Source organism: Oncorhynchus mykiss, chromosome 13 (genome assembly GCF_057628025.1).
Source record: "Oncorhynchus mykiss isolate SJ-2025 chromosome 13, ASM5762802v1, whole genome shotgun sequence".
NCBI classification, from domain to species: Eukaryota; Metazoa; Chordata; class Actinopteri; order Salmoniformes; family Salmonidae; genus Oncorhynchus; species Oncorhynchus mykiss.
The window spans coordinates 59,187,871-59,204,024 of record NC_143034.1 but is presented as its reverse complement, the minus strand read 5'-3'; the positions used below and the strand labels follow the sequence as shown (position 1 = coordinate 59,204,024).

The following is a 16,154-nucleotide window of genomic DNA, read 5'->3' as shown; positions in this document are numbered from 1 at the left end:
TGACGTTCGCGAGATGGGTCGCCACCTGCTGACTATCTCAGTTAATGCAGTTCCCCGAATATCAGATTGCGTTCCCCGTCTATTTATAACAGGCACTAAACTTGTATTGGGGCAACAATATCTTGTGAAAGGACATTTGGACGTGTCTGTAAAACACGTCATGAAGTAGTCGTATGCAAATTACATTATCCACAACAGCAAATGTGCTATATTTTGTATAGTAACTTACTTGAGTTCACATGAAAAAAATCTGAATTCACAGTGGTGACAAGTTCAAGGTGAGTAGAATTCTATATTCACACAACATTGATACTATGTAAATACAATCTTCAAAGACCAGAGACAAAATAAAGTGTTGTCTCTGTTGTCTCTGTCTTGATTTTCGTTTAGTATTGGCCATAACAGTAGGTTTTTAGTTGGTGTCTAAGTCAAATTTGCTGCACTGAGTCATGTTGTGTCCACTGTAAGCAACTAAAATTGGAACTGTTTCAAATGTGTTGCTTGAAGACCTCAGTGGGTTGCTTGAGATTCTGCTCCAGCTTTGGGTGTCATGTCCAGGGACACATTTGCCTTCAGCTCAGCCGCCTTGCATTCTCTGAAAGTGGATCAGGAGCTCCAGGAGTGGAAGGATAAGCGGCAGGCATTGGCCCACAGGAGGGCCATGAGCCGGCCACCTGTGTCCCGGGCCTCCAGACCCCCTCCCAGACAGCAGCAGGGCCTCCAGGAGATCTGGGTCTATGAGGCCCGATGCAGAGACACCACAATCCACAACACATTAATGTGTGGGGACATGAAGGGAGTGCACACTGTGTTAAAGGACCCCTGCATGGTCAACGCACTGATGGAAACAGTACATGAGGAGATGGTGTGGGCTGCAGAGCTGGGTAGGTGTCAAACGCAGATATATAAACTCACTTTTACTGTATGCTTCACTGTTGTCTTTTTGTTAGACCTATCTGTGCCTTTCTTATAGATCTTCCAATCATTCCCCAATCACCGCTCATCGACTCTCTTTATTCTATCCTCTAAACATACCTAAGCCTCTCTGGCTATGAGCATCTGCTAGGTAAATAATGTACATACTCTCTGTCCCTCTGGCAGGGATGTGGACCATGAGCTCCAAGATCAAGCAGACATCTGCATTGCGTCTGGCAGCCAGCAAGGGACACTCAGGCTGTGTGGAGGAGCTGCTGTTTCGAGGGGCGGAGGTGGATGCTGACCCTGGTGGCAGCACAGCCCTGCATGATGCCTGTATAGGTGGCCATGACAGCTGTGTCCAGCTGCTGCTAGCCCACAGAGCAGACCCTGACCTGCTGGCAGAAGACGGCAGTGCACCCCTTCACCTCTGCAGCACAGCCCAGACATTTCAGTGAGTGACAGCGCTCTTAGCCATACTGACACTATGCCTGGTGATCATTTCTATTATTTATAGATAGAGGAATGTTTCAAAAGTTATATGGCAGGTGGGTCTGTTGATGTGGGTGCTAATGAATGATAAGATCATAAGGTTGTGTCTCTACTCTCTTCAGGTGTGCTGAGCTGCTGGTGACGGGTGGGGCAGAGGCCAATGTGTTGACCAGTGAAACAAAGATAACGCCCCTCCATGTGGTGGCTCGTCGGGGTATGGAGGAGCATGTGAAGCTCTTTCTGTCCCATGGAGCTGACGTGTCAGCCAGGAACCGTGAGGGGGAGACCCCCCTGAATGCAGCCTGTGGTGGGGCTGAGAGGCCTGCCGAGGCTGGGCGGTACCTCCGCATGGTCCAGATGCTGCTGGGAGCTGGGGCTGACCCCTGCACTGCAGGCAGGAAACACCACACACCTCTACACAACGCCTGTAGTAACTGCAGCCCACGCATTGCAGAAATGTTACTACAACACGGAGCCAAAGCAGACGTGCAGAACTGTGCAGGATACACACCCATGGACTGTCTGTTACAGGTGGGGTTAAGGGTGGGCCATATGGGGAGGCAGAGGGAGCTACAGAGAGTTATGTGGTCAAAGTGTAAGATCCATTTGGACATAAGGTTATTTAATTATATTAATTATTTTCATAGTCAGTGAGTGGTAGATAAGACAGACTTCTTCTCCTTCTCCTGTCTGCAGGTGGTGGAAGACTTTCCAGACCAGCATCCGGAGGCTGTAGCACGCTCCCTCCTAAACCACAGGCCAAGGCCGGTAAAAGCTTGGTATGTCAGGGTGGGCAATTGGAAAAGTGTGTTGGGCCAAGCTGGGTGTAAAAATGCCAGTTGGAGGCTGCATTTGGGCCCATTTAATTATATTTTATTGGGATGAAATATGTGCACCAGCAAAAGCTTGATTTTATTTCAGTTGGGGGGCGCTATGAAAATGTTTTAAAGTTAATTCCCTGCAATTCTACGTAGACAATACATTTTGGAGGGCATGATAATAATAATAACCCACAGATTTCCTCCATATAGATGCTGAAGCTCTGCCTCCTCTCCCCTGCCACTCTGGAGGTAATGCTGAACTGCTATGCTGTTGTCCCTTCCTGTGAGGAATGGATGCAGTCTATCCCTCCTGAGATACATGAGGTTTGTCCTTTCCACCGTTTTCAGCTCTCTCGTTCACTGCCTTGACCATCTAATGCCCTTCTTCCATTTCCCTCACCATCTCTCTGTCCCCAGACGCACCAGGGTTTCTTTGACTCTGTGAGGCAGATGACGAGCCAGCCCCGCTCCCTGCAGCACCTGTGCCGCTGTGCTCTGCGCCGCCACTTAGGAAAAGGTATCGACGCAGCTATCAGTAGATTGGACATCCCCAGCTCTCTGATGGAGTATCTACTACTTCGGAATGACGGGGAGATCCGGTGAATAAAGTGAAACACATGGGACAGAAGCCAAGAGAGAGAATGATTGGCATTTACAATAACTACAATTATGGTTGCAATAATTTGTGTTTTCTGTATTAATTTATTAATATATCAACTTTTTATTTTGCCTATGAAAATGTGATACTATTTTTCTGAACTAATTTATGTTCTTGTATGAATTGCATTTGTATGGACGAACCACCCACTACAGGTACACTATTGCTTTCATCTGTACTCTATGTTCAGCACATGAAGGAGAGAGAATGCGAGGAGAGGAAGCCACTTTTTAGTATTTATATTTATACCATTATTTGTTTCCTTGCTTGTGCCCGTTTGCGTGCCAGCTACACAAGAGTTGGACGTCCCAAGGATCCCTGAAAGCACTAACCGACCTACGTGCTGGTGGCGTAACGTCATCTGTGTTTATGTGGCCCTCTACTCCAGTTTTATTATCGGGGCTGTGGCTAAATTAGCATGGTAGCATGCCGTCAAACATGATTTGACTACATAGCAGGTAAGCGCACCTCTTATATTAAAATGCGCACATAACTTGTGTGTGCATTTAATAAGAACATCTATAGAAAGCATTTTGGCAATGTAGTGAAAGTTAGCAAACGAAGGTCGTCCTTGTTGCTATGACTAGCTTGCTAGCTTACCTAATACCTAGCTAGTAACCTACCAATATGTATTTTAACGTTTGTATAAACATTAAAAAACCTTTTTCTTTTGTATCTAGCTAGTTCTCCAACGAATGCACAATGTAGTAGTAAACACATTAGTGACGTGTTTTAACTGGGTTGTCATTATATGGTTTGCTAGCTAACTTTTGTGACAATATTGCCAGGCCATCACTTACGAAACTATAGACGGTTGCTTTGAAGTAGCACTTAATCTCTGTCCCTGACAGATGTAATACAGGTCTCTGTCCCTGACAGATGTAATACAGGTCTCTGTCAGTTGTAATACAGATCTCTGTCCCTGACAGTTGTAATACAGATCTCTGTCCCTGACAGTTGTAATACAGGTCTCTGTCCCTGACAGTTGTAATACAGATCTCTGTCCCTGACAGTTGTAATACAGGTCTCTGTCCCTGACAGTTGTAATACAGGTCTCTGTCCCTGACAGTTGTAATGCAGGTCTCTGTCAGTTGTAATGCAGGTCTCTGTCCCTGACAGTGACAGTCGCAATACAGGTCTCTGCTCATAGGCTTTCTACTCATATGTATCTATGCACTTCTTTCACTTCTCTTTTACTTTTCAACAGACACAAAGGACAGATGGCGGTGTGTGCACTGACAATGGACGGGATGGGAGACGAGGTGGCTGCAGTAAGCGGTGTGTTACTCCTGGTCTTGGCCTTGGTCCTGGCTTGGCTCTCCACGCAAGTGGCAGATCGGGGAGACCACATCCTGAGCACCATTCTTACAGTCGGTGCCCACGCCTCTCTAATCGGGCTGGGGGGCCATGAGAGTTACAGTGGAGGGCCACCCAGTGCAGACACCCCAGAGCAGCAAACACCTCCACCCTCCCAGGAGAACAAGCCAGAGGAGGGGGAGCCTGGGTCTGAGAGGGAAGATGGTGAGATAACAGGAGAGGGGACTGCAGGGGCTGGAGTTGACCTGCTGTTGAATATCCAGGGGAAGAAACCTCAGACATACCAGCCTGATGATGATGATGAAGATGATGAGGAAGAGGAGGACTATGAGGAAGAAGACAAGGTTCAGAAGCTGAGCCCAGGGGTCTCCTGCACCAGCATCACGGTTCGTTTGAAGTTCCTGAATGACACAGAAGAGGTGGCAGTCCTGAGTCCCCAGGATACAGTGGGTCTACTGAAGAGGTTAGTATGATATGGCAGCTCTCATTATACATTTTCTGTGTTTAACCTTCTTTTTTGATTTATTGAACATGCATATCTCTCCCATACAGTCTTAGAGACATTTCTTTCTCCCCTCTAGTAAGCACTTCTCAGGGCGGGAGCGTCAGATCAAGTTGATCTACCAGGGCCAGCTGCTTCAGGATCCCAAACGGACTCTGCTCTCCCTCAACATCTCTCACAACAGTGTGATCCACTGCCACGTGTCCCAGGTGCTGCGGGAGGCCAGCCCAGAGGAGGCAGCTCGCTCTGGGGCTAGTGGGGGAATCAGGGCTGCAGGCCTGGCTCTAAGCACCAGCAGCCTGGTGGTGCCTGTGTTTGTGGTGATGTTAGCCGTGGTCTGGTACTTCCGCATCAACTACCGTCAGTTCTTCACAGCCCCTGCTACCATCTCCCTGGTGGGAGTCACTGTGTTCTTCAGCTTCCTCATCTTTGGAATGCACAGCCGGTGAGCAGGAGAGGAGGCAGAATGGAAGGGCCCTCATCTGGGCAGGAGAATGAGAGGGAAAAACAACTGTGTCAGGAGGATGAATGGAGTCAGGGGGCCTCTCTGCCTTAGACACCATAGAGCTCAACTGGAATCCTAAGAGTGGGTGTGCCTCTGTTTGTGCATGCACCAGCAAATAGCATAATATGAGATTGATTGTATGTGCAGAGATTCAAGTTATCTGGAATGTGTGTTTGTTAGTATGAAGCAGAGATAATAATGAGCGGTAATTTTGCTTCTCAGAAAAACATTGAGTGGGTCCAGCTCCTCCTGGTCCTTTATAGGGCAGAACCATCAGCATCACACCCAGGACCACAGGCTGCTTGGTCCACTGTGTCAGCAACATCTTCTGGCCAGTTTGGCTTCACATAACCTGTTCTGTGTTAGGTTGCTCTCAGAAATTAGGGTCTCTATTCAATCAGATCCGCTTTAGCCGACATCCGTATAGAAGTTGTGGGAGGTGGAACAGTGTTAGTGCTGTCAATCCACTGAGGTATAAGAACTGGAGACTGTGTCAAAGATGTCCGTCCGCCTTTTGTTTTCAAGGATATCTACTCACGTTCGCATACGCCAATTCATGTCCGTCTATATCCGGGTTGAATCTAGTTTATACAGATCAACATCACATGCACACTAGCACTCAGTGTGCACAGCAGCGCAGACATCATCCAAAAACATGGCAGACTGATGAATATAAAATGTTGGCATCAGCTACAAATATTTGAATAATTCAATGGATGATTTGTGCACAAAGGTGATGACCTAAGTGTCTTATTATGAATTTTGAAATCTGACTTATCTATGTGGCCGTGTATGGAAATTGTCATTCTAGGCTGAGCGTCAGTTAAACTGCAAAACTGTAGCAGTCGAAACCGTGCTTTGCTTTAAGTCAATACCACGGAGCCTTGTTTACAAGTTCGAACAATGGAATGTGAGATGTAATCTACACCTCGATGAGGCTGATTAGAAATCTTTATTTTAATTATTTTCAACTTGAGCGTAATTTCTATCTAGCCTCCACGTTCTCGTTCTGAATTTCTAATGCAAGTAGGACAGGTGTGGCTTTGTGATAAAGAGCAGCCACTCACCGATTTGACAGCTCCAACGCAGGTGCACCGCCAGAAATCAGCTATCGCCGGTTAACACTTGATCTGATTGAATCTAGACCTAGGATAATGCATCTCTTCACATCATGGCCACATACTCTTTTCATTATATACACGTTAACGTTCCAGAAACGTTTAGTCTTTTTGTAGTACGTGTTTGAACGAGCAATTCATTTCCTCAGTTGCAACGGAAACAAAATGAAGATTATACAACTAGACTTGACTCTAGAGCAACTTTGAAACCACTCACCATGGAGTGGTGGTTATATTTCTACTTTCTTTCCAGTTCTTTGGGAATGAGCTTTCACCGTAGTTATTGTGGACTGTAACAACTGCCTTATTGCAAGGCAAAACAGTTTAAGGATTTTTGTTGCTTGAATTACTCTACGCTAATATCATTAGTTATTTTAAACCATGTAAGTTCATGCATGAAAATAAGCAACATGTTTGGTTTAGAAAATACTGTAAATATGTATTTACTGTACATAGAATGAATGGGATGAAACCACATCGGACACATCAGGACTTCTGTTGGGGAATTTAACATAGATGAGAGGGAAAATCTCTTTATCCCTTAAGTTTGATTGTTTTCCTCTGGCTTCAGATTTAAAGACATTCAAACCAATCAGTCCCTGTGTAAAGAGGGAGTATGTCTGATATTGGACAAAATGACAGAACGCAAGAAATCTGAATGACACTTAATTTTACTCAGACAAAGAAACCTCTGTACACTTGGGAAACTGAGATATAAAGAAAATCTAGCTGTGCGTCACATTAATATACAATTGACATATTTGCACATGCACACACACGTGCATGAAAAAAGTTGTTTTTGTTTTGTGAAGACACTTTCTATTGCGTCATTTGTCCACACTCATATTGTTCAGACACACCGATACACACAAATAAACAGTTACGCAGCATTAGTAATACAGGACATTCTTTACCCTGTCAGTAAAGAGGAACAAATTAAATAATCCATACCCAAAATAGGTGTTTTTTCACTTGAAGGTTGATTCTTTTAGTGCACATTAAAGTGATGTCATACTTAATCACTGGCTGAATGTTCTAAATGAAAGCTCAGGGTATATAAGATTCTCAGCGAGTATAGTCTGATGGGCCTCTCAAACAGGAATGAATAACATATCAAACTTAACTCGTTAGCTAGAGTAAAACTGAAAATGGCAAGAATAACAGTCTGAAATATCCCATGCAACAGCCATGGCACTTCTGTTGCAAGTGGCAGCGGATTTGAATTCCTTCAAGCGCATAGACACTGCACACAAGCAGAGACAGACTTTTAAATCAAGTCAAGTGATGCAGATTGACCTAGAGTATTATTGGGGAAAAAAGCAGGTTGACTCCACTATACTTTAGCATTATTCAACAGGAAGCAATGCGAGATCTACAACTTGTATAGAGTGATATTGTGATTTGCAGCTGAAGCAGATTAGAGCAACTTCAGACTGAGTATGAAACAGTAAAGATAGACAGGGAAGAAGCACTGTTTAGCATGAAGCTGTGTATGGTAGAGAGGTTACCGTGTATGTAAACAGTATCCAATTAAATCATGATTCTTTTACATAGGTCATCATACCACATGTATCAGTATACAAAAACACACTGGCTCACTCCATGATACATGTCAACATCTGCATTTACAATTTACTGAGTGCAGACATTAAATACACATTCTCACTTGACACAGTCAATGTAAACCAAAAAAGTTAAATATACAAAACAACACATATACTGACTCAACCACAATGGCACATTCAGAGATGCATAGTAATCTGAAAACAACTTAAATCACACACAACACGGAAAACAGTCAACTTCACACAACAAACATTCATACACACATGCAACCACACATACACCACTGTGCAATACAATGCTAGTACGGATAAAGCCACCATCAAGTACCCCAATACTGGTGAAACAACAAGATGGCACTGACATCCTCCACCACAATAACAACGCTGTAGTCGTAAGGTGATGCAATTAGTCCACAAGTCCCCTCCTAAACAGAGACAGAGTCAAAAATAAAGCAATGTTTTGTTTTCAGGAGAAAACAGATCAGAGTGCAAAAAAGCGGAGTGTGATTGGTCCATGTCTGAAGCCTAAATCACTGATTAACAAAAACATAATTAAAGTGAACAATCCATGTTTCTTTATAACTGGAATTGCTAAATATTGTATTCAACAACAAACAAATAAGAATGGCGTTCAAATGAAGGGGTGCTGTGTCCAGTTATGAAAAAAGAGAAGTTACAACCCCTGGGCTAATCAGAGCTGATATTAAAGTGAGTGAGTGGATGTGATTTAATGGGTTATCATCTTTGCCTCTGAGAGGACACAGGTATCTGTACCTCTGTTAGGTATGAGACCATGACTTGACAGGCTGGAGAGCTGGATGAGTGGATGAAGCCTGGTTCAGAATTCCATGTCACCCTCCAGTCACCTTCCTGGGGGTGGGGGCAGACTGGGACTACCCTAGTTTAGGTTGTCATAGATACTGGGTGCAGGGGGAACAGGAAGCTTGGGCTTCTTCTTTCTGTTGGATAGGCCTACTAGACTAGTCTGGGAGCTACTGCCCCCTCCACTCCCACTGCCTCCCCCTCCTCCTGTGCTGTTTAGGCCAAGAGACATCTTCTTCTTCTTCTTGGGCTTCTTAGAATCGGAGTTGTTGGTGCCTGAGAGAGAGATCGAGAGCAGGGGATGAGATGAGACCGACCTCCACTGTATGAATGTACAGAATGTGGACCTGAATTCGGTTCTCTTACTAGCTTTGGAGGAGGCTGAATCGGAGGGGGAGATGTCTGAGGATCCGTCCCACTGTAGGCGACTCATGAGAACCTGTCCGTCTGAGGCGTCGTAGCAGTCACTCTCCACCATCGTGTCTGCATCGGGCAGAGACGACCTGACAGAGACAACAGCCGCTCAGATCAGACCAGCCACAGACAGCAGCAGGAGACATGGTGGAGCCATTCAATCTGCCATACAGCACACCTACTGTAGTACACATCCAGGCCATACAGTTGGTCCCATGAGTGCTCATACAGTAGGTAACTAACATAGTCCACCCTCAATGATAAGGCCTGTCCATCTAACTGGCACAAAACATCCACAATAAATACATAGTCATTCAATACAACTCCTCAAGCAAACACCTGTACATTTAGGGACACCACAGGCACCAGTCAAGATCGAATATATCAGTTCTAGGAATAAACCAGTCGGAACCAATGGAGGTCTGAGGGGCGGGGGAGGGGCACACTCACGCGGACGGCCCCAGGAGGAACACCCTGACGGCCCTCCTCTGTTCGTCCGTGTGCTGGGGGCACCGCTGGGACCTGGCAGGGACACAACGTGGCATTACAAACACCTGAGAAACACCTGCCCACAATGCACAGTGGCCCCGCCTACCCAGGGCCACGGCAGAGACAAGAGTGGGAGAGAGACAGACACTGCCAGTGACCAATCAGATGATGGGTCAGGTGTCAGAGTTTGGAGGTTAGAGATCAATGTTTGCTCACTGACAGCGTCCAGTTAGTCTCTCACCACATACGGCAGGCAGTGTCCAATCAGGGTCTTACATAGTCCAATTGGAAAATATCTGTTGTTTAGTCCAATCAAATATGAATTGTTTCACTAATTTTACACAATTTGGTATTATACTGAACAAAAATATAAACGCAACATGCAACAACTTCAAAGGTTTTACCGAGTTACAGTTCATGGAAGGAAATCAGGCCCTAATCTATGGATTTCACATGACTGGGCAGGGGCGCAGCCATGGGTGGGCATACTGTAGGTCCACCCACTGGGGAGCCAGAATGAGTTTTATCCCCACAAAAGGGCTTTATTACAGACAGAAATACTTTTCACTACCCCCCCTCCCACTCCTCAAATTACCCCGCAGGTGAAGAAGCCGGATGTGGAGGTCTTGGGCTGACGTGGTTACACGTGGTCTGCGGTTGTGAGGCCGGTTGGATGTACTGCCAAATTCTCGTTGGGAGGTAGCTTATTGTAGAGAAATAAATATTAAATTCTCTGGCAATTACACGCTCCCTCAAAACTAGAGACATCTGTGGAATTGTATTGTGTGACTAATCTTCTATTGTCCCCAGCACAAGGTGCACCTGTGTAATGATCGTGCTGTTTAATCATCTTATTGATATGCCACACCTGTCAGGTGGATGGATTATCTTGGCAAAGGAGAAATGCCCACTAACAGGGATGTACACACATTAATACACACAATTTTTGTTCATATGGAATATTTCTAGGATCTTTTATTTCAGCTCATGAAAAATGGGACCAACACTTTAGATGTTTAGTTTATATTTTTGTTCAGTATACATTTAAAGAAAATGTGCCAATAACTGAGCCCGATCATCTAACAAATACTGTATGTTAAAGGAAATGGAAAATAATTGAGAATCATATAGAGTTGCCACTTGTGTTCCCCAGAAATCAGTCCCAACTACACATGATCACAACACACCACTGAAACTGATCATGTTAAAGGTCTCACAGAAACAACATGCAGAACAGTAACCATAAGTGTCTGTTGGCAGCCTCCATAATGGAGTTGGGCCACAGGTTTACCACTTGTCCGGAACACACATCATTCAAGTCACGGAAGACCTTCCTGACTAGCTAGTTTAACAAACACCTCTGAGAACCTGGTAAGGTCCATACTAAGGGGCAGGCTGAGGGATGGACACAAGACGTACTGACATTGACATCAAACTTCCAGGAAGATGTCGGTCTGACACAGTACAACCCTGAATGGCTCATCATGATCATAATCAGCAACTTTGACTTAAGCTAACATCTCGTGCCAGCGCTTGAGAAACAAAAAGTATTAATGAGTTTGTGTGATAAAGGTTTGTGTGTGCACTCCGTGTAGCTGATAGGACATTAGGAAGAAATGACAAGACTATTAGAGGTGCATGTGCTGTGTTTGCGTGCAGAGTAATCCCTACCTGGTGCACATCTTCTTGGTGTGCTCTGAGATCACTCCACATTGCTGCAGACAGGGGGCAGTGTAGTTAGAGACAAGCCAGTCATACACACTGCTGATAAATGTCTTGAGATTTTAGATATGATCCAATACAGTTAGACTTGTGGATGGATGGTAGAATAGATAAATGAAAATGACTCACTGTTGTCAACAGAGACCTCAGTTCGTCAGGGCCTAAAGTTTCGTAATTGATGCCAGTGTTATAGTTGTACTGCAGTGAGGGAGAGAGAACGATAACAGACATCAACACACTAATAGATATGTAGGTGTGAACCATCAGAAAAATGGATTCTGGTTACCTTGTATGGATCTGCATTGACACTATTACTAAGCTCCCCTGAAAAAGAGAACAGCATATGATCTATCAGTCTACTTGCCAGACTCCCAAGGACACAGATGATGCACACAACCACCACCAACTATGAAATAAAGCAGTGATTACATTTAGTGCGATATGCACAATATTACATGTCACAAACAATTGAGTCCTATGTCTAAGAAAACATACGTAAAATGTACAGTTTATGATGGGATGAAGCAAAGGTCTCTTTAGCTATTGACCAGTGAGGTAAGAGAACATAATTGATTATGTACGTGCTGCAATAGCAAGCATATGGCAAAATATATTTTAATGGTTTAATCAATCTGTGATTGAAATTGAGCAGCACTTTAAGGGCCAAAACCACAAATGACAGGTCGATCAAACTGGTGTGGATTGAGTTCAGGTCGTTTATTACATAGGAACATCCTTGACGCTCCATAGAAGATAGCAGCACCTTTTCATTTCAGCTCCATTTAAAGAAACAGGGACAATCAGGAAATCAAGAATCAATGAAGACATGATACAAACAACAAAAACAAAAATAAATGCAAACAAAAGCATGAATATGTCAAGTAGATAATGGATAGGATAATGCACAAAGAGGACTTGCTGAGTCACCTGAGAAACTAAGAGATAAACAGCTGGTCTGCTTTAGAGACATGACTGTAGTCTATCATTACTGGGACCAGGCTATCTGACATTATTTTTTTCACTCAAGTGTTGAACTAGTTAAACAATATATAACACAATACATAAAATAAATTGATATATTACATACAAAGAACTGAAAACTGCTGGCTGAACTGTGATTTATTGCACACAATTGTCAGCTTCCTGTAAGTCATTCTCAGCTCATTAACTTTGCACCATGATCCATGTCAAATTAAAATCATCAAGCAAACAGGAGACTGTGGAGCATGAAGTCGGCCTTTGCCTTATATCTTAATTGCTTATCCTCATCTTCAATGCTGTTTCTGATCCTTTTCATACTGTACTACGTCTGTATTCTGCCAACATTGTGATCCTTTTCATACTGCACTACGTCTGTATTCTGCCAACATTGTGCATTTGACCTGGATTTAAGCAGCAGACTCCGTCAATGGCCATCTATCGTGAAGAATCCAGAAGGCCACATTAACATTCTCAATAGAGGATTTGAGACACCCTGGGTCTCTGCTAAGGTTCATTTCCCAGATTCTTCCTGGGTTGACCTTTGACCCTACATTGAAGTGGGGGAGGGCATTATAGAGCTGGCCTGGCAGTAATCAGCCCCTTCCGATCACTGAGGAAATGCATCCTCTCTCAACAGCACGCATGGAGCTTCCTGATCTGCAACAAGGCTTTGGCCCCAGCAATGCTGAAACGACCAGAGTGTAAAACATCCCCAACCATTCAACCAACTACTCTAAAACTTTCACACACACAAACACACACAAAGTTGGGCAATAAATTGGGTGTATTCAGGAGTGGGCTCTATGTTCGACTTCACCAACACACTTCCATTTCAAGGCTACAGAGTCTGGACTCTAGAACATTCCCACAACTCCCAACAAACAAAATACCATGAGACCACATATAATATTCTGTATATCAGAATGCATGTAATTTAGTATGAATATCAGTAAAATGAATGCTGATTGACAAATGACATTAAAAAAAATAAAATAAAAAAAAAGGGGGCAATATGCAGTTGCTACATCCATTTAGGATTTATAAATTAATGATATGTACCCATTGATTCTTGAAGAATATAACTTAAACTGTTATACCCCATCAGAACTTGTTGTACTTCAATGTTTGTTAACAAAACACTATACAGCCTCAAAACTATAACTTTGATATCACGATGGTCAGTCATTGTATCCATAGCTCTTTTTATTAATTTGAGTGGTAAAAATTTCTAGCACAATCTCTCAGCTTTTTATAGAATAAGGGGCGGGGACGATGCCTTGTTATTGTTTTAACTGCTGATTGCCACGAAGATTAAAAAAGAAAAATGCCATTCTAATCATGTGTTTCAATTGGAAAATATTTACATTCCAGATGGGAAATGTAAACGACATACAGCTTATAGTTTGTCACTTAACCTCCATCTTACATGGGTACGAAGAGGTAATGTTATACTCACCATTTTTATGCTTTACAGATTTTGATCTTCTGGGTGAATTTGGATTCTAAGGAAATAATACACAAAAATAACTGTCAATTTAGATTCACACTGATCTAGATGAACATATCACAAACAACTAGTGAAGCATGCAACAGGAAAAGTGAAGCACACACCCCTTGATCCAATTGAATTTGTAAAAAAATGAAAGGGATACCAGAAATCCTTAAGGTTATTTTTTTAAATCTATTGGCCCCCTTGCAATTACATGTGGACAAAAACACAACATACAAAACATGAATAAATATCTCCACAGCAATGAAACTTACCAAAGGTATATGTTGTTTCAAAGAATGTAAAAATACCTTATCTGACTTTCTCTTCTTAGCTGTAGAGGGAAAATAGAGGGGTGTAAGACAAGCAGATGTGCTTGTTCAGCTAAAGTCACAAAAAAACATTCAGACAGGGATTCACACTTGTTTTATTCACCTTTTTTTTCTGAGCCATACGACCAGTCATTGTCATTGACGTCATCATTGTCTTCCTGATCACTCTCCGATTTGTTGTTCATGTTGTTACTGCTTGCTATTCTGTAGACCAATATCAAGAAAATTATCCGAATTGCCCATTCACTTGAGGAATGTATTGGTTTGTTTTCTATTTTACATTGTAGTGTAGTGTCCACTGTCCATGTCCAGTACCCCTTGCTGACCTGCGGTTGGCGATGCGGCTGCTGTTGCGCCCCATGCCCAAGCATTTCTCCAGATGAGGGGCAAAGCGGGACGCAGCAATGCTCCGGTTGCAGTTGGGACACACACACTCCTTGTTTTTCCACTGATTGTACACTTGCCCGAAAATGTCCACTCCTGGTTGGTCAACGATTTCTACGGAGCAAGGCAAGAACATACATGAAAGATAAACTAACACATTAAAGGCAGAGAAATTAACCAGACCCAGGAGAAAGCACTATGGTCCTAACCGAAGTCCTTCATGCTTTCTTGGTCCGTGTCATCCAGGAAGAAGTAGCCCTGTTTGACAGCACGATGCACCTCGAAACACAGGCCCAAACAGGCGTCCTCCACCAGGTCCGAGTAGATGTCCTGAGCCAAGGCCTGTGGAGGGCAGCAAAAAATTAAGCAGTCACAAAGGAAAGGAAACTACATGAGCAACTTCCTGTTTTAAAGCAGGACAACTACCACCAAACATGATAGGATGGTGAAAGTGTAGTCCACTACTCACCTCTAGCTTGGTGTTGTCCAGGCCCGACAGAGACATATCCTCCATTTTCATTTGCAAAAGTTTAAGGGCGAATCACTGCCTTCTACATGGCACAGCTATGGGGGACAACATAGCTGAAAACAGGAAATACACACATTTAGTGATTTAAAATAACCCAGTCATTCAAACAATAAAAAAAAATAAGTGATGAGACAAGAGATTATCCATTTGTTGGACAAAACCCAACAAAAGTCCCAGAGTGAGACTGAATCAACACTTACAAAGGAGCACCGATACTCAGTTGAGACCTCTTCTTCGCTAATAGTTGGCAGAGGTGACTGCCTGATATTGTTTTGGTTAGCTGTTGAAACAAATAAACAAATACATTTCACTGAATTAGTAAATATGGTGTTGCGGCTACACAAAACAGAACCAGAACAAAAACGAAAGTAAAACCAGAACAGTTGTGTTGTCTAGACACTTGAGTGAGCATTAAGACACGGCTACTACGTGCTAGCTTGCGCTAACATTCGATATTAGCTAGGATAGAACGCTGTAACAACTGATAGACAGCTAACTAGCTATCTAGTTAGCAAAACAAATATTTTCCTAATCTGCTACCGATATAAAAAATATAGCTAGCTAACAAATCAGCTCATTGCACATAATCTTACTAATACGGGTACGTACAATTATTTCAATGATTTCTTTACAGAGAATATCATACTGGTCAGCTCGCACTCACCATCAACGACCAATCTATGATTGAACCGTGAACCGTTAGCTGGACATTGACAAGAGATTATTTTGCTACATTGTATCTAGCTAGGATGATTCATGTTGTAGCTATTAGCTAGTGATTTAAATGTGATCCCACAGAGCAGTCAAAGGGAAATAAGAAAATGTAAAAAGAGGCTGCCATTTTCCTTCCTAACAGACCTCACTAAACGATCACCGAGGTTCTCCGTGCCGTTTTACTTGGCCTAAAGTAGGGGGAAATGGCAGAGAAAGGGAATTAACTTATAATCAACTCAAGTGAGTGTACTTAAGTGCATACATTTCATTTATAATTGGATATGCAATAATTAAATAGAAAAAAACCTCGGCTGTCTGGATTCGCCCCCTCTCGCGAGTGGCCATTTATGTTAATGACGGAAAGGGAAGAGGTGAAATAATCACG

At 43.3% G+C, this 16,154-nt stretch overlaps 3 protein-coding genes across 14 annotated transcripts; 2 read left to right on the top strand and 1 right to left on the bottom strand.

Moving 5' to 3' along the window:
- The first annotated feature begins 44 nt into the window (after positions 1 to 44).
- On the top strand, positions 45 to 3,035 carry LOC110486707 (ankyrin repeat and SOCS box protein 16-like). 2 transcript variants are annotated; one of them, XR_016486029.1, is made up of 7 exons: positions 45 to 278; positions 508 to 884; positions 1,102 to 1,369; positions 1,530 to 1,938; positions 2,104 to 2,186; positions 2,439 to 2,552; positions 2,646 to 3,035. XR_016486029.1 is itself a non-coding variant. In XM_090197003.1 (7 exons), the coding sequence occupies exons 2-7, from the start codon at positions 551 to 553 to the stop codon at positions 2,829 to 2,831; spliced, it is 1,404 nt and encodes a 467-aa protein (XP_090053129.1). In that variant the 5' UTR covers positions 45 to 278; positions 508 to 550; the 3' UTR covers positions 2,832 to 3,035. The 2 variants fall into 2 exon arrangements, 1 of the variants encoding a protein (XP_090053129.1); XM_090197003.1 differs by having other exon boundaries at positions 2,104 to 2,196.
- LOC110486710 (transmembrane and ubiquitin-like domain-containing protein 2) lies at positions 2,997 to 7,347 on the top strand. The gene is made up of 3 exons (XM_021558499.3): positions 2,997 to 3,344; positions 4,094 to 4,666; positions 4,785 to 7,347. The coding sequence occupies exons 2-3, from the start codon at positions 4,107 to 4,109 to the stop codon at positions 5,152 to 5,154; spliced, it is 930 nt and encodes a 309-aa protein (XP_021414174.2). The 5' UTR covers positions 2,997 to 3,344; positions 4,094 to 4,106; the 3' UTR covers positions 5,155 to 7,347.
- LOC110486708 (ataxin-7-like protein 3) lies at positions 6,982 to 16,124 on the bottom strand. Of its 11 annotated transcripts, none has more exons than XM_090196997.1 (15): positions 15,720 to 16,108; positions 15,256 to 15,335; positions 14,996 to 15,108; positions 14,736 to 14,868; positions 14,469 to 14,640; positions 14,246 to 14,346; positions 14,122 to 14,144; positions 13,778 to 13,823; positions 11,627 to 11,664; positions 11,470 to 11,538; positions 11,290 to 11,333; positions 9,580 to 9,651; positions 9,082 to 9,218; positions 8,668 to 8,991; positions 6,982 to 8,318 (listed from the first exon to the last, which is right to left on the bottom strand). In XM_090196997.1, exons 3-14 carry the CDS (start codon positions 15,044 to 15,046, stop codon positions 8,792 to 8,794), a joined length of 1,086 nt encoding a protein of 361 aa, XP_090053123.1. In that variant the 5' UTR covers positions 15,047 to 15,108; positions 15,256 to 15,335; positions 15,720 to 16,108; the 3' UTR covers positions 6,982 to 8,318; positions 8,668 to 8,791. The 11 variants fall into 11 exon arrangements, with proteins under 11 accessions (XP_090053123.1, XP_090053122.1, XP_021414169.1 ...); XM_090196996.1 differs by having other exon boundaries at positions 14,086 to 14,144; positions 15,720 to 16,052; XM_021558494.3 differs by having other exon boundaries at positions 6,982 to 8,991; positions 15,720 to 16,122.
- Between the last annotated feature and the right edge of the window lie 30 nt (positions 16,125 to 16,154).